This window comes from Lissotriton helveticus, chromosome 6 (assembly GCF_964261635.1).
Source record: "Lissotriton helveticus chromosome 6, aLisHel1.1, whole genome shotgun sequence".
Lineage (NCBI taxonomy): Eukaryota > Metazoa > Chordata > Amphibia > Caudata > Salamandridae > Lissotriton > Lissotriton helveticus.
In genome coordinates this window covers 1,279,904,477-1,279,922,580 of record NC_136067.1, presented here as the reverse complement: position 1 = coordinate 1,279,922,580, position 18,104 = coordinate 1,279,904,477, and the positions used below count along the sequence as shown (strand labels likewise).

Sequence of the window (18,104 nt, the reverse complement as noted above, 5' to 3'; positions counted from 1 at the left end):
AGAGATAGTTCTCTGAATATATTGACTGATCGCCCCTTTTGGGTCCAATGTAAGTAATTTTCCCACCATTTTGAAGTAAGCGGTAGAAAAACAAATGGAAGATATATTATTTTGAGGCAACTTTAGGAAGAATGAATGATTTTACCCTTAATGTAACACTATTGTTAGAGAAAAACATGAAAGGTGAGGCAGGAGGTGGAGCTTCAGATTCACTTACCCTTCCAAACCTTTCTTCCCAGGAAATGATCACATTATTGGCAATCTCATGTTGTTCCGATTCACAGGTGATCCTTGCCCTGCCCAATTAGTGAAAAAGTGGGAGCCACAATTCCTGGCCATTTACAATTCCTGGAAATGTACCATTGACACACCTTTATTGAAAAGGCCACACCTTGATCCTATAGTACTAATTTCATTCCAATTTCACGCACTCCTTGATTAAAGGTAACGCTTTTTCAAGCTCAGACCTCTGCAGAAACCAATAATATTCTTGCGCCTGCCTAAATAGGTTTTATTCTGGAAAGAGCACAGAACTCGCAGTGCTGTCAGCTCTGAATGACCTTGGAGTGGAGTTTGATGGCAGTGGCGTGGGGGGCCTGATCCTGCTCAAACTGATCTTTGCCATCCACACCGTCAACCATCACCTCCTTTTGTAGAATCTACAGGTCAGCAGCTGTCAAGACATGGTACTCACCTGGTTCAGTTGTTTTCTATCCAACAGATCCCAAAGGGGTGTTTTAACACAAATATCATCTTCACAACATGATCTGAAATAGGGAATCCCACAAGGTGCTATGCTATGTCCATGCCTTTAACATCTACATGCAGTGCCCTTGGCATATAGTTCTACGTGTATGCAGATGATGCACAGCTTCTTTTTAACCTAACTCTGGAGACTCCTCCTCAATCTTTTAATGTCTTAGCCCACTTCGCGCCCAGCCAGGCAGCTGTCCATTGGTGGATGCTTGTTTCCGGTCCAGGGAAGACATGGCTTGGCAGTTCAGGCTGGACTGTTCCCATGAGGCACAGGGTCAGACTGATTTGCATATGGCCATGTCTGAACTGGGGTGGCTGAGTGAGCTAAAGAATGGTGATGGATTAAACCCAGATCAGTTGACTGGGGGTGAGTGTTTGATTTGCTCAAACGCTCTGTTCATCATCCCCTTTTGTATCGCTTTGTTCGCCCTAAGTGTGGCAGGGTATGCTCAGACGTGAGTCCCTTGCTCACTTGGCCACTGGATACAAGATAGCCTGGCTGATGAGGATTATGAATCCGAAACCGGTCCCAGGATGCTTGTTCCCGGTCCAGGGAAGACATGGCTTGGCAGTTCGGGCTGGACTGTTCCCATGAGGCACAGGGTCAGACTGATTTGCATATGGTCATGTCTGAACTGGAGTGGCTGAGTGAGCTAAAGAATGGTGATGGATTAAAGCCAGATCAGTTGACTGTGACTGGGGGTGAGTGTTTGATTTGCTCAAACGCTCCGTCCATCATCCCCCTTTTGTATCGTTTTGTTCGCCCTAAGTATGGCAGGGTATGCTCAGACGTGAGTCCCTTGCTCACTTGGCCACTGGATTCAAGATAGCCTGGCTGATGAGGATTATGAATCCGAAACCGGTCCCAGGATGCTTGTTTCCGGTCCAGGGAAGACATGGATTGGCAGTTCGGGTTGGACTGTTACCATGAGGCACAGGGTCAGACTGATTTGCATATGGCCATGTCTGAACTGGGATGGCTGAGTGAGCTAAAGAATGGTGATGGATTAAACTCAGATCAGTTGACTGGGGGTGAGTGTTTGATTTGCTCAAACGCTCTGTTCATCATCCCCTTTTGTATCGCTTTGTTCGCCCTAAGTGTGGCAGGGTATGCTCAGACGTGAGTCCCTTGCTCACTTGGCCACTGGATACAAGATAGCCTGGCTGATGAGGATTATGAATCCGAAACCGGTCCCAGGATGCTTGTTCCCGGTCCAGGGAAGACATGGCTTGGCAGTTCGGGCTGGACTGTTCCCATGAGGCACAGGGTCAGACTGATTTGCATATGGTCATGTCTGAACTGGAGTGGCTGAGTGAGCTAAAGAACGGTGATGGATTAAACCCAGATCAGTTGACTGGGGGTGAGTGTTTGTAATGTCAACGCTCCGTCCATCATCACCTTTGTTTTTTCTATGTTCGCCCTAAGTTGGCAGGGTATGCTCAGACGTGAGTCCCTTGCTCACTTGGCCACTGGATTCAAGATACCCTGGCTGATGAGGATTATGAATCCGAAACCGGTCCCAGGATGCTTGTTCCCGGTCCAGGAAAGACATGGCTTGGCAGTTCGGGCTGGACTGTTCCCATGAGGCACAGGGTCAGACTGATTTGCATATGGTCATGTCTGAACTGGAGTGGCTGAGTGAGCTAAAGAATGGTGATGGATTAAAGCCAGATCAGTTGACTGTGACTGGGGGTGAGTGTTTGATTTGCTCAAACGCTCCGTCCATCATCCCCCTTTTGTATCGTTTTGTTCGCCCTAAGTATGGCAGGGTATGCTCAGACGTGAGTCCCTTGCTCACTTGGCCACTGGATTCAAGATAGCCTGGCTGATGAGGATTATGAATCCGAAACCGGTCCCAGGATGCTTGTTTCCGGTCCAGGGAAGACATGGCTTGGCAGTTCGGGTTGGACTGTTACCATGAGGCACAGGGTCAGACTGATTTGCATATGGCCATGTCTGAACTGGGATGGCTGAGTGAGCTAAAGAATGGTGATGGATTAAACTCAGATCAGTTGACTGGGGGTGAGTGTTTGATTTGCTCAAACGCTCCGTCCATCATTCCCTTTTGTATCGCTTTGTTCGCCCTAAGTGTGGCAGGGTATGCTCAGACGTGAGTCCCTTGCTCACTTGGCCACTGGATTCAAGATAGCCTGGCTGATGAGGATTATGAACCCGAAACCGGTCCCAGGATGCTTGTTTCCGGTCCAGGGAAGACATGGCTTGGCAGTTTGGGCTGGACTGTTCCCATGAGGCACAGGGTCAGACTGATTTGCATATGGCCATGTCTGAACTGGGGTGGCTGAGTGAGCTAAAGAATGGTGTTGGATTAAACCCAAATCAGTTGACTGGGGGTGAGTGTTTGATTTGCTCAAACACTCCGTCCATCATCCCCTTTTGTATCGCTTTGTCCATTGGTGGATGTCCGCACATTTTTTGCAGTTGAACCCATCGAAGACTTGGGTTCTTGTGATACGTGCCTCATGCCCTTTCTGGAAAACCTTGGAAGGCCCTCTGCCAATGGACTCCTGTCCTTGTCCTGCCAAAACAGCAGGACATTTTTGGGTGAAAAGATCACCCTGGAACAGCAAGCTGCAGCAGTAATTAACGCCTGTTTACACCATCACAAAATCCTGCTACAAGTACTATGTTAAAGTGAATAATGACTAAATCCAGGATTGACTATAGAGAGAGTTAACTTGGGCCAGTTTTAAGAAAGCTCTCAAAAGTATTCAGCTGATTGAAGATGCAAAGTATAGTCCGATAAAACGTCGCAATAACTCCTTGTGACCCAGCTTACTTTATTGGTTATTCGTTTAAAGGAGAATCTGGCGTAAACCCTCTAGCATGCACATCTCCCTTAACTTTTTGAGGTCTTTAAATCAATGATTCTTACATATTCCACCCACAGGGAAAGTTCATTACAGGGATCAAGCCTATTCTGTTGCCACAACCAAGCTCACGAATATTCCTCTGTGCCATTTTTACATCGAAACATCTCTTGCCATCGTCTAGAAGTAGTTTAAAACCTGGCTCTTCAATCAATAATGCCTAATTATCTTTTGTAAGAACTCAGTTTATGTCAGTTATTGCCACACAGCTTTGGCATCTGTACAGTTTAAAAGTATTTATCAACAAATGGATGGTCTACGATTATACCTGTTGGCCAAACAAGGTAGCAATAAACCAGCTCTGCCCCATCTTCATAGTGTTAGTAGGCATGTTCCCTGTTGTTAAAGAGCTCCAATCTACTTTCCAGAGCCCGTTCTAGAATGTATCAAATACTTCTTACCGTTAACAATCCGCGGACAACCCTTTTACATCTGCTAATACATGCAATGATGCTCCCGACACCCCTTCACTGCCCTATATATGGGAAATGCAGCTTCCCACAAACTAGTTTCAGATTCCACAGCACTCCTGTTGATGCAAAAGTACTTCATTAACTTTTCTTATCTGGTTCAAAAACAGGGTTTTTTAAGAGGAACAGTCTTAGATCTCCCAGTCAGTATTCAGGTCTGAATCAATGCAACCCATGACTAATCCCAACATGGGGTGGATCAGATAAAGATCTCTCTAGTTACTTGTATTAGGTTATTCTCTCTGAACTATTGTCCCATTTCTGCTAGCTTAGTATGAACGCAGGTGTAACAAGCACTAATGTACAACATTTTAGCTTCCAGTGGGGTCAAATTTGCACCTTTCCTGGTAACTCTAATAACTAACTATAAAGTTAAACAGGATCTTAGTGGCATATCAATTAGCCTGTGGGTCAACGATTGGGTTTATTCTCTACAAGACTACGGATCCTAATTATTACAAATGGGTCGAATTTAAGGTAGTAAGGGACATACCTGGGATATGGCAGGAAATCTGTAGGAAATGCTCTCTGCCCTCGATACATTATTTTACTGTTTTATGGGATGATCCAATTTTCTCTGAAATATTTCAGGACTATGTCGGGTAAGCCAGGCAGTTTATGGGTGTCGATAAAATAAGCCCGCTGTATGACAGCCAGGGTTTTTGCTCATTTTGCTATTTAAATAAGGAGTTTGGGCTTCCGCAGAACTCTTTTTTTTAAAAATATTTCCAAGTAAGGGACTATTTCCTACAAGGACAGAAACTTCTAGATATACCAAGTACTTCAGAAATACTGTTGGGTATATATGGGAAGCCTGTTAAAGTTAGTACATTCTATCAGAAACTCATCTCATTAGCCCACGACGACAGTATGCAGATATCTGTTACATTAAGTCGGCTTCTTGTATCAGATATAACCGCAAAAGATATACAGTAGGCCTTGGATACTTTAGCTCGATCAGTGGCCTCCGTTAGTTTGAAATTGCAGCAGCATAGGATAATTTTTATGTTTTATTATACGCCAGAGCTTATTTCTAAGTGGGCAACATCGAGTTTCTGTAAAATCGTACAGCCCCAAATGTACGCTTTTTGCGGCAGACTCAAAGCATATGTTATGTTATGTTATGTTATAAGAGACTTATAACGCTCACAACTACTCAGGAGTATCCTGGCGCGAAACTGACTCAAACGTGTGAAAGGGAGAATTTATACGAAAGCTTGCTGACTGTCCTATGTTATAGCTATTCTGGACTTATTTCACTTTCTTTGCTTACAGGGCATTTGGGTTGTGAGTTTCAGCTTACAGATAAGGAAATCCTCTTTGGGTTTAAACAGGAGGCTACTTACTATGAGAGGTCATTCACCTCCATTATCATTGTATGTGCCTGTCTATGCATTGCCAGTGCCTGGATAAACCATACCATTCAAAATGTTAATGAGTTTTGGGTATTGTTAAGACAGGTGCTTGAGTCAGAACTGGCCATAGCTAAGGCAAGAGGCCCTCGTTCCTTAACGAAGTTCAAAAGGATCTGGGTTAGTCTGTGATGGACATAGTCCTGTTTAAGTAGCTCTATATCATGATGTTAAATCATTGTACTGTCTTTATTTCCCTTTCTTTCCAAATCTCTCGATTTTTTCCTTCGCTATCGGCCTCTACTTAACATTGTTCCAATTATGTCTACCATCCTAAGTACGTGTCAAACTGCTTTTTGGTTTCTATCCTATGTATTGTATTGTATTATCTTATTGGCTATAAATAAAATTCCATTTAAAAAAAAAAAAAAAGGTTATTCAGTTATTAGTGGACACAACTCACTTCCTGAGAGAACAAAACATCACATTCTAGGAATTCTTAAACATAAAGCCTTGTGCAAATTCATCACAAAGAAGCAGTCCACTTACCTCCTTCTTCAGGTCCTTAAGCCCTATACTGCCACAGACTGCTTCAAGCTCCTGCTTGTTGAGGTAGCCATTGTTTCCAACATCTAATTCTTCCCAGATGTCCCGCACCTGGTTTTCTGTCATGTCTGAGCAGGGGCTACAACCTCTTTTGGGACTATCTAATATGTCGGTGTTCCAGGATTTCATTTGGCCTAAAACAAACACAAGCACATGCCGGTTAATGAAGTTATGTACCCCATCACACCGTGTTCATATTATTACAGTACCAGCTTACCACAGACTCCCATTAGGTTTATTAGTACTTATTTGTGCTACCTCCTTTTCTAATCACTGCAAGGGGTTCATTTTTAAAGTTGCCACCCTATATGATTCCTAAATAGAACTGGACATACTTCTTATTACCGAGTCATGGGGAGATGAAGCATCTGGCCCTGATTTTGTACTGGCTACCCCAGAAGGCTATTGTGTAGCCAGACAAGATAGGATTTCAGGCCGAGGTGGAGGTTTAGCCATCATTTACAGGGACATCTATCGAATAAAATGTGATCCTGTTCACAGCACTAACTGCGAAGCTATTACATTTGTTATTAATCTTACCCAGAAACAAGCTTTTAAAGGGACACTTGTGTACAGACCTCCAGGAACACGTACCAAATTTTTAGCAGCTCTTACTGATATCAAGGAATCAGTAATAGGTTCACCAAATTATACGATTCTTGGGGACTTCAATTTTCCGCTTGAAAACATGGAAAATCATGACACAGCCCAACTTATCGCTGACATGCAGGCAACAGGACTGCAGCAGCTAGTGAGGGGCCCCACGCACAATGCTGGGCACACATTGGACGGTTTATTTACCAACGAACCCAAAATTGAGACACCAGTTGTACTTCCTTTGATATGGTCTGACCATCAGGCCATAATTTTCACGATTAAACTGTTACCTCTTAAACCTTCTCAGATTAAAGTCTGCCCGCTAGTGGGGGCACGGATGTGGAATAAGGCAGATATGCCGCATTTTATTAATCTCTTGATGTCATCTATTCCAGAAAATATAGGTGATACTGAGACCATGTCCACTATTTTTCAGGAATGGATTTTAAAGGCAGCCAACCAAGTTGCACCTGAAAAATGTTATCGCCCCAATAGAGCTACTCCATCTGCTCAATGGTACACAGAGGAACTGCGCCTCCAGCGTCAGTACTGTAGAAATCTTGAAAGGCGATGGAGGAAACATTACAGTCCCTCTGCTAAGCAAGATTATAAGAGTGCTCTAGCAATTTACAAAAAAGCTATTAACACGCAAAATAATCTTTTTTATACTGCCCAAATTGAGCAAGCACACAACTCAGCTAGGATGCTCTTTCAAGTGGTAAATTCTCTTTCCAGTCCAAGTGGACCCGTGATTGAGAATTCGCAGGAATTATGTGATTCATTAGCCACTTTCTTTAAAACCAAGGTGATGGACATCTATTCCACTTTTTCTAATTAACAGGCAGAAAAAACTGATGCTATACCCATCATTTATCCAGTACTCAATCATCCCTCCTTTGATCAGTTTCAACCAGCTACTGAAGATCAGATCAGTGCACTGATTTGTAAGATCAAATCAGGTTCTCCACTTGATCCTTGTCCCCCCACTATAATGAATAAACTGCAGAATGTTATTACACAGCCGCTAACTGAAATATGCAACTCCATATTTAAATCAGGTGTCTACCCAGTAAGCTGGAAGAAGGCCATTGTTAAACCTTTAATTAAAAAGCCTTCCTTAGACCCCACTATTTCGTCCAACTACAGGCCTATTGCCTGCCTTCCCTTCACGTCCAAAATTATGGAGGCAATTATGAATAAACAGCTCTCAGAGTTTATTGAACATCATAAACTCTTAGATGACACTCAGTTCGGGTTCCGGAGGGAACACGGAACTGAGACAGCATTAACAAAAGCCTCGGACGAAATTAGAGAGATTATGGACTCAGGAGGAGCTGCAGTTCTTATTTTATTGGACCTATCGGCGGCCTTTGACACGGTCGACCACACCACCTTGGTCGACCGTGTCGCGACCCTTGGGATCAATCATCTGGCCAAAGACCTAATAGCCTCCTTTTTAGCCAACCGTAGACAGGCAGTAAAGCTGGGCAATTACTATTCGCCCACCACGGAATTGCCTTGTGGGGTCCCTCAAGGATCCTCGTTAAGTCCTACACTTTTTAACATTTGTTTCGGACTTGGCGAGGGTCATTAAATCCCACGGGATGCGTTTAACCACCTACGCTGATGATACCCAGCTTGTGTTGGCGGTGCACAAGAATGGCCCTGTGGTAGCAGCTAAGTTTCAGGAGGGATTACTGGATGTACAATCATGGATGCACGGTAACTGCCTGAAACTTAATGCGGAAAAGACCGAGGTTATGACCTTTGGTACAATTTCCCCAGAATGGTCTCACACATGGTGGCCTAGTCAGATGGGCCCCCCCCCCCCGGTGCCAGCCACTAAGGTCAGAAATCTGGGAGTGATTTTTGATAACAGGTTATCTTTTGGATACCACGTTAACAAGGTGGTTTCGGCTGCTTTCTTTGTACTGAAGAAAATAAAAAAACTCTTGCCGTATCTACCAGTATCTGCAGGAAAAACGCTAGTTACCACCCTAGTATTTTCAAAATTAGATTATGGAAATGCTCTCTTTCTTGGTACACACAAATATATCTTAAACAAGCTTCAGTCCGTCCAAAACATGGCAGCACGGATCCTGCTTAACATCCCTAGGCGACATTCCACTTCTGCAGCCATACGCCATCTCCATTGGTTAAGGGTTGAAAGCAGGATCAAATGTAAAGCTCTTTGCATAGCCTATAAGGCCATTCACCAGACAGGACCGAAGTTTTTAAAAGAAGCTTTTCAGGTGTACATTCCCAAAAAGAATCTAAGATCAGCAGCTAGCTATCTTCTGACCGTCCCCCGGACAAGAACGGCTACTTGGGGTGACAGACGATTCTTGGTAACAACTCCTGTGCTTTGGAACTCACTCCCTTTGCACATTAAAACCGCTCCCACCCTTATTAAATTCCGCAAATTATTGAAGACTTGGCTTTTCAATCAATGAGAACGTGCTCTGATTGGTGCTGTAATCCTGAGTATCTGCTGCGCCTAGACACCTTAGGGTATTAGTTGCGCACTAAAAATCCCATAAATAAATAAATAAATAAATACTTTTTTACAAGATTAAACATCACTTATGAATATTGAAATTAGCAGGAAATCTGAAATTAGCAGGAAACCTGAAATCTGAATGTGAGGGCAAAGAGTTTGTAAGAAAACAAGAAAAGTGGTGTGCTGTATATAATGACAGCCGACATCGTTTTTTAATTAAAAGGGACAGATTGGTTCCAATGGAAAGGGAACGTGAAACTAGGTCGAGGAGTTTCCTCTACCTCTCATAAGTTAAAAGAAAGTTTTAAAAATAAATAAAATAATGAAGAGCCGGAAAGATGCATCTTAGAAGAATAGAGACTGTAGTTAAAAGGGGGATTGCAAAGTACCAGAGTTGAAGAAATAGCCAACGCAGAGGTGAATGGGTCGAGGTAAAAGCGCTTCTAACATAAAGCATAAAGAGTTGGCGTAGTGGTATGCTGCGAAGAAGGGGGTCGATAAGAGTCTTTCTTACGGCAGGCAAGGTGGCAATATACATCGAGGTATGAACGTATGAAAATTAAGAGTTTTAAATACAAATAACTACTTTTAAAAGATCAAATCAGAAAATGATTGTATCTTACGTCCAGAATGACTCATACTTGTCACTGAACCAGAATTGCTTCCACACTGAAGTGTGACATCACACCAACTGTGATAAGAGAGGCGGCCAGCGTCTGCGACTATCACAAGGTACCTCTAGCTGCTCAAATCATAATAAAAATGTAACACATTATGTCAAGGGGATCTGCTGTGAGGAGAGAATTCTTTTCAAAACCAAGCATCGCTGGAGTTCACCTTCTGGTGGTTTGCCAGGATCCTACTACTTGGTCCACTGAGGAAGCACAGAGAGAACACAGGCTTCCTGCACCTTTACAAGCACAGAAGACAAAGAGCTTCTCTGGACTCGGTCTGCTCACCGAGACAATATTTCAAGGTCTACCGAGAGTAGGGAGCAAGCTCCACCCAATAGAGTCCCGACAATATTTTAGTGTGGATCTCAAACTGAAAGAGTGTTTTCAGCAAGTATATCGTTTTGGACTTGAGATGGGGGGATCTCATTCCTGATAAATGCAAAGCCAGAGAAAATCAAGTTTAGCAAGTCTTATAAAGAAGAATGAGGAGGTTTGCCAAGATAGGTAGGGCAGTTAAAAATGAGCAGAAGAGTGATGTAAAGAGCAAACTGAGTTACTGAGGACTACAACGGGTAAAGCACAACATCTTGGTCTGGATAGCTAAGCCAAGCAGAATGTTGTATACTCACTGTGCACCCCCTACTCTTTATGTGTGGTGTTCTGTGGCCTATGTGTTCAAAGTGAGGAAGGAAAAAAACACACGGGATTATACACAAACTATCAAAAATACCACATCTCGCTTTCAGTTTCCTTCACAAGCACAATGAAGGAATGGAGAAGATGATTTCCAGTCACCCTCATCCACTGTTCTTTCACAGGGACAAGCTTCCCATTTTCTGGCTCCTGTTCCAGCCCATCTTTAAAGCAAGGCTGTGGAACCCTATCCCATCCCTGCATAAAAATGCAACCTCCTCTCTGGCTGAAGACAAAGGAGAGACCAAGGAGGGAAGCTGGATCATGCTTTAGGTTTCTGCAGTGATGTGACACCATACTGTTCTTTACCAAAGAGAAACTTCTGAGACCGCTAGTTCCAGAGATGCAACCAGCAGACCCTAAAGGTCGGTTACACCGATAACTGCACTAAGGGCATCTTCATAATGTCTAAAGAAAGGAGATATGGCAACCTTTTCATAAGTGTAATATTTTCAGCAATGATTTCTGCACACTGGAAGTGATGGCTTGTGCTTTATTAGAGATCAAATGTTCTCAGACATCCATCTCTAGGTTTTTAGCAATATGCCCGTAAACTGAAGTGAAACTAATTTAACTGGAACAGGGTTCCATTAAATACATGTAACTATAATGTAGTTCCAGTGCGGCTTACAGCCATTGACACTATTCTGATATGTTTACTTTTTTTTTTTTTTAAATAATTATTTTTATTACCAAAAAGAACAGAAACAAGGTGGTCATCACATACAAGGAATACAGTTGTTACATAATAGTCATTTGAAACACACAGGTTTAACACGTCTCTTCCTTATACAGTAACTCTCTGGATTACGTCCGGTCTAGTGAAAATTACAATGCAGTTACCTCTTCAATGGGGGTGATTCGAGGGGGTTCACAAATGTTCCCACGGTAGTCATTCCAATTTGACCACACCGCCACCCACTTCTTGGGACAACCCCGGGCCACGTACACTGTCTTTTCTTGGACCATGCACCAATCCATATCCTTCTTCCAGGAGCTAAGCGTCGGTGGTGTGGCTGCCCCCTACAGTTTCGCTATGTTTCTTTTTGCAATCGCGAGTCCTAGCGTTACCCATAGCTTACCCTTTGATGACAGATGTTTACTTTTTTCAGTTAAAACATACTTAACTTTATTCACCACAGTTGTTAAAACTCTTTGAAGCCCTTTTGATTCATTTCTAAAGTAATACAGACGAACTGGGTGTATCTAGCTGCTTCATCCTACGTCCCAGCATCCTCCCTTGCCCCACCAACAGACTTTTGCTCATAGTTCTGCTCTTTTTTGGGTTTCCGTCCATACCAAAGTCATTGTCCTCGGAGCTAAAAAGCTTGACTATCATTTGCAATCAATTTACCTTGTGCCTCAAAGGTTTCATTTTGAGGTTCTTTGGCGCTCTCTGCTTCTTCATCTGACTTCAGACTCTGCAAGATAAAACAGCAAGGACAATTAAAAGAGTGCACAAGGATAACTTCATGAGAATGGAAAAACTGTTACACTGAGGGATAAAAGGGAATAGGATTACTAGAACTCCCATCTCTAAACTGATTGGATGACGGTAATGCAATTATTTTGTTTGATATTTACTTGTATAACAATTACTATGATATAAATCATATCTATGCGCATAAACAATAAAAAAAGAAGTGACTGAAGGACCACTGAAGAGTGGCAATGACCACATGGATAAGAGAAGTATTTCAAGGGTTTTCCTAAAGATTGGACCTGTAGATTAATACCTCACTTCTGGTGAGACAGCGTAACTTTATAGGGGCAGTGCCCCGTACTTGCCGCTCGACTCAAGCGAGTGTCGTAATAAAGGAAAGCCTGCTGGATTGCTTTTGCTAGAATTTAATTGCCAGCTTGGGTATTCACCAAGCATATTGAATATCTTTCCATTCCGGTGTCTGCGACCTGGAAGCTTTTAACAAAATATAATGAATTATCTGGTTCTTGACACATGTTTAACCAGCCCTATGGGTCAATTGTAACTCTCCTTTCACTATCCTGAAGATGGTCTAACGGACTCACATGCCACCAAGACCGAAACGTCGTCAAGCTCATCTATTTTCTTCAGTGTTTTACTCAGTCAGGAATTGTTTTCTCGTTGTTCAGATTCTTTTTCTGTGTTTATTACTTTGAAATTGATGCCTACACTAATGATTGGAAGGTTACAATTTCTTTGTATATGATTTATCTGCCTATGTCATTGTGTTTTCTTTATCACATTTTGTACCCCCTCTTTGTTTATCCACATTAAATGAGCAAAAGTCCAGAAATACATACCCGTGTTGAACACTGTTCATTATATATTAACTATGATGTAAATGAGCGAACTGATTTTTCCAAAGGTTAGTTACCAAGTGGGACATAACCAGAGATTCATTTCCTCCACTCTTCTAGCACCCCGTATGTACATACTTAAAGAACTGGCTGTCTAAAAAGCGAGGCAGTGCGTTTCCAATTTAAGGACGTGAACGGGGCAGAGTTGGCAAAAAGCCCACAGCAAATGGCCCTGGTACTTTGGAGGGTGGAAGTCTGAAGGACACCAAGTTACTTGCAGCGCTGGATGAGATGAGGGTGCTACACAGTCCTCCGGGCCTATACACACCTCTGAAAGAGCAGCGCACAGGTTTCTTACAAGCACACGTGTGATTGGTTGCTGCAGTGAAATGGGTCTTAAGGGTACGTCTTCAGGAGTGTCTATGAAAGCTGCAGCTTTATACTCAATATCTTTGGGGAACTGTTGCATAAAATTGTTAAGCCTCCATTTTAAAATTATAGATAAGACAAGGATTCAACCACAATCACCATCCCCACTAAACACTGAACAGGGCTGAGCTCACTCGCTGCCCTCTTTGTGCGACAGGAGTTGCCAAGGAAACCTTTTCCTGCCTTTAGCTTTTATTCCAGCCAATGGACGTAAAGCACTAAACCTTTCAATAATTAACCATTCAGTGTTTTGCACAAATTCAATGAACTATGTTAACAAGGAAGGAAGGCCTTGATTCTGGTCAGTGATATAAGATGGAACTTTTCGGTCTGGGCTTCTGGCATCATAAACGACTTTGAAATGGTATCCACTGGATCATTTCTAGAAGCTGCATAAGAACACATAGAGGACGTCTGCTATAGAGCTCTGTGAACTTTTTTGAAAAATAAAGAACGAAATCTCATCTGTCATGGTGGGTTTACTGAAAGGAATGATTAACTCCAATGCTCAGAGTACAAACAAGGACGTATGGAGTCATTCAAATCCCTTGCCGCCACCCAGACATACTAAACTCCACTGCAGCTCAGGCTGTGCACGACAGACAGCCTCCATCTGCTGAAGGTGTAAACCTCTTTACTTGAGCCTCAATAACAGATTAACTAATCCTATTGCCAGTCAAGAAACACGAGTTGTAGCTACAAATAATTAATCAGTGTTCCCAGCAAGTACTCCCTCCGCAGTTTATTCCAAGAGAAAACCTCTACTGAAATGCACCGTTTTGGAATAAAAAACCTTAAAAACATTTTAAAAAACATGAAAGCACAGATGAATGAAGTAACTCAAACTTTTCTGTCTTGTTGCACGTCAGTTTGCGTTACGCACATATTGGGTACTTGATGTAGGTCTGAGTAATGTTCATTGTGGCGGATGTCGCTGAATGTAAATGTGTAAATGTGCTGGACTTGTAAAGCGCACAGCTGCCCGTAAGCGTCCCGGCGCTTGCTTAGGGAACCCGTCCTGGTATTTCCCTGTGAGAAACCCCGGCAGGGTGTCCACAAGGTGAAGGCCAGGCATCCCGCCGCGAGGGGCCGTAGTGGAGATTAAGCAAGCTATTGCCCAGAGTCGCAGAGTGTGACCCCGTGAGTTGAGTAGGCACCAGAGCGAGAATTGTCGAGTCCGTGGAATTTTTGAGCCCGAGACCCGCCGAGGCAGGGAACTGAACCCTGGTCCACGGTCGATCTCAGCTTCCGGGTCTGCCGCCTCTAACCACTGAGCCACGCTTCTCCACCTCCACCTGAATGGAGGGTGAACGAAAGAGCAGTATGGGGAAATGTAGGAAAAAAGTAAATGGCCATAACATAATTTTGAAGATGGGCAGGACATTTGTGACAGCAAGATGCTTCACTCTATTTTGTCTTCCCACTTCCTTAGGGCCCGTTCCTTTAGCCACACCTTCATGAATGTCTGTAAAATTCATGAAGCTTTTCCTCAGCTATTTGTCGTGCTGTTATCTTCAAGGGACTCACTACTGGCTGGCTGGCATTATTTTTTCGCTTTGCTTACTTTAAGGCGTATACAGTATACTGTGTCTAATGCCATGTTGAGGCAATAAACAAACTGGTCTTAAATGAGTAGGGAGCTGTGTATATGGCACATACTGTCTCTAGGCGTATCTTCCACATATGCCGTAAGCTACAAAACCTTGAATGCGTCAATTACGCCCTTTTTAAAAATAAAAATAAACTGCATACAATGTAACATATCTAGAAGCTACATGATCTACTAGTGAGGGGAGGGCAGAGGGTTCCCCTGCAGGAGGAAGCCCACATAGAGAAGTTTACCTGCAGTGACAAAAAGGAGGGACTTGCCCAGAAGAGCAGACTGGCAAGAGAGAGTTGTCATTGGAGCCAAACTATGTACTAAAGTTGTTCTACCTGATACACCAAAGATTCAAAGCTGGACTACAGCGTGTGATCACACCCAAACAGGATGAGCATCAGAGAAGTCCTCCGCCGTGCTGGAGAGGGTCTCTTTGAATTTTTCCCAAATAAGTCTGGTGAACTGCATAGAAGATTCTAAACAGGACTACTACAAGTGTTCACACCCAACTAGGAGAAACACTATATGAGCGGACCCGTGTGCTGGAATGGGTCTCTCCGCATTCCCACTGAACCTTTCCCTCTGTGTTACGAAGAGAAGAGTGACCATCTCCTAAAGTCTTCCTTATTTTGTTCAACCAACAACTGTGATGAGTGATGGCACATCCATGACCTTTGCCCCACCTAGGCTCAACTAATCCACCAGTGACCTAAGGGTGTACTCTCATCACTGTTTGGTTGGCAGGTTAGTGCTTGGGACTAAAGCTGGTCCTACTGAATGCCAGTGTCATCTGCGGCATCACTGGTGACACTAAATGGAGAGTCCATCCACATACAGCACATTCAGCAAGGACTTCAGGCCGGGGTCAGACTGCACTGCCGAAGGTAAACGCTAACTGAAAACGGTTCAATAGACATGCACGGCTTAAAACAGAGAATGTGCGTCTAATTTCTGATCGCTAGTTAACCAGGCTACGTTAAGAGCCTGAGCTGTGGGCAATAGGCGCAGTAATCTGCTCCCACTTCTCGCTGCAAGCCTGCACCTGTGAACGTGCCTCCACGGATCGCTTCTGCCTTACCTGTAGTACCTCGTCAGAACCTTGAGTTACTTTGGATGATCTATTAGTGCTGTATTATGCAGTCAGTGTATAAAATAACTTTTCCCTTTTTCATAAAGCTAAAGAGCTGGGCTGGACAGACATTATTGGGTTCTGTTGTGCGATTGTTGATTACTAAATCTCAACTACCACAGTACCTCCCCGAGAAGCCTTGGATTCCTCACACTTGCTACCAGAGACTCAAGGGCTGAAAGGGTGAACTTGTGTTCAGTTTTCAGCAGCTAGAGTAGTTGAAATCTCAGGACATCAGTGGTAAAAGACCTCAACCACCTCAGTTGTGATTCCGTAACCGTGCTTGCCACAGACACCCAAAATAGTTCTGACAGAGACCAAAATGTTTCAATCATTTGCCACGTATAAATGGCCACTGGATAACAGAAAGCATCAGAGAGAGAGAGAGAGTGGTCTATTTCTCATTTCATACTCATTCTAGTGGTCCAGTAATCTCTAGAATAGTAAGCGAGCTCTCAAATTTCCAGATTTCAGGTAGGAGTAGATTTTCCTATCCTGTGTTTTTTCTCTGCATGTTGGTACTTGTAGTCCTCTATTTGTGACAGGATAAAATACAGTGCTTAATTTGAGACTGTGGTTTCCGGTGCTCGGCACCGGTACTTAATTGCCAATACCGGTGCTTGTGACAGCCTTCCACAAGGTGGCTCCGTCTGGCTAATTTAGGGGAGACCACAACAACAGTTAATTATTAATTTAATATACATTAAAAATGACTATTACCTGCCTCCCAAGCCTTTCTTATAGCTTTGGGTGCCTGAGATAGTTCGAATTGTCACACTTGTAAGAGGAGTGAAATGGTTAGTAGTTGTTACTATCATTGGCAGTATGGCAGGATCAATGTGTGGTGGAAGCTTCTGTGGCCTCCTTACGAGAGCCCCGGCACTTATTATTTTTACAAATTAAGCACTGGATAAAAAGCACATAAAATGCCAGAAATCAAACAGATAGAAGTGGACTGGTTGAACTAATCTCTCATTTAATCCTGAAATTGGAAATCGTTTTGTAAAAACAGCCCAAGCTGAGATTCTAACCCACGCTCTGCATTGAAAAGGCGGTTCTCACTCTGTGTGGATGCCACAGAGTTGCTGAATGGTCATGTCACAACCAAACTCACAATTCGACGCACCAGGGTAAAAGCTTGAAAGGTTTAGATGCCAAAGTCCGTTTGAATTGAACAGAAAAGGCCACGCTGTCTAGCTGCCCGTTCTGTCACTTCAGACGCCTTTCAGGTTAATTTATTTATGCCGGCGTTTGCTGGCGTGTTTGCCTCGGCTCCCTCCCTGCCAACTCGTTTGAATATTGAACAGGGCCCGCTCTTTGAGGGGGCGCCTCTGCCTCAGCAGTGCCTGGAGTTTATTTTCAAACGTCCCACACTTTCAATTCAGCCAATATCTGCTCCGTTCCGTCGCGGCCAGCTCTGCGCAGTTACCCGGCAGAGCTGAGAGGAGGCGCCAAGAACTCAAACCGCTGCAGTCTGGAGCTACTGACGTCAGGCGTAACCTTCAAACTCAGGAGGGAAAGCGGGAGAGACGGTTACACCGAACAAGAACCGGGCCTGGAGCTCGGACTAACAGACAAGTGGTCTGAGGTGCATTTGCTACATTTAAATGTTAGCCCTATGTAAAGTCGTGGGCTCTAGTCCGGCATACTTTGTAAATAAGTGTGACACAGACACAGCATTGTGCTACTTAGAATTGGCCCGGGCACGGGCACCCGGGCCCTTTTATTGGCCTTATCTGTGACGCGTGTGGGGTGGGTGTATGGCCAGCAGGGTCAGCTGACCGGTGACGCCTGTGGTGGATGGGTGTGGGGTGGGTGTATGGCCAGCAGGGTTACCTGACCAGTGACGCCTGTGGTGGATGGGTGTGGGGTGGGTGTATGGCCAGCAGGGTCACCTGACCGGTGACGCCTGTGGTGGATGGGTGTGGGGTGGGTGTATGGCCAGCAGGTTCTGCTGACCAGTGACGCCTGTGGTGGATGGGTGTGGGGTGGGTGTATGGCCAGCAGGGTCAGCTGACCGTTGACGCCTGTGGTGGATGGGTGTGGGGTGGGTGTATGGCCAGCAGGGTCACCTGACTGGTGACGCCTGTGGTGGATGGGTGTGGGGTGGGTGTATGGCCAGCAGGGTC

At 44.1% G+C, this 18,104-nt stretch overlaps 1 protein-coding gene across 3 annotated transcripts in view; it reads right to left on the bottom strand.

The window, feature by feature from the left end:
- NINL (ninein like) overlaps positions 1-18,104 on the bottom strand; it is a 425,470-nt gene that overhangs the window by 219,579 nt on the left and 187,787 nt on the right. For all 3 annotated transcript variants that reach the window (XM_078649025.1, XM_078649026.1, XM_078649027.1), the window contains exons 5-6: positions 11,892-11,958; positions 6,017-6,207 (exon numbers count right to left, since the gene is read on the bottom strand). In XM_078649025.1, the coding sequence (XP_078505151.1) occupies positions 6,017-6,207; positions 11,892-11,958 (258 nt within the window). The remainder of the gene's footprint in view (positions 1-6,016; positions 6,208-11,891; positions 11,959-18,104) is intronic.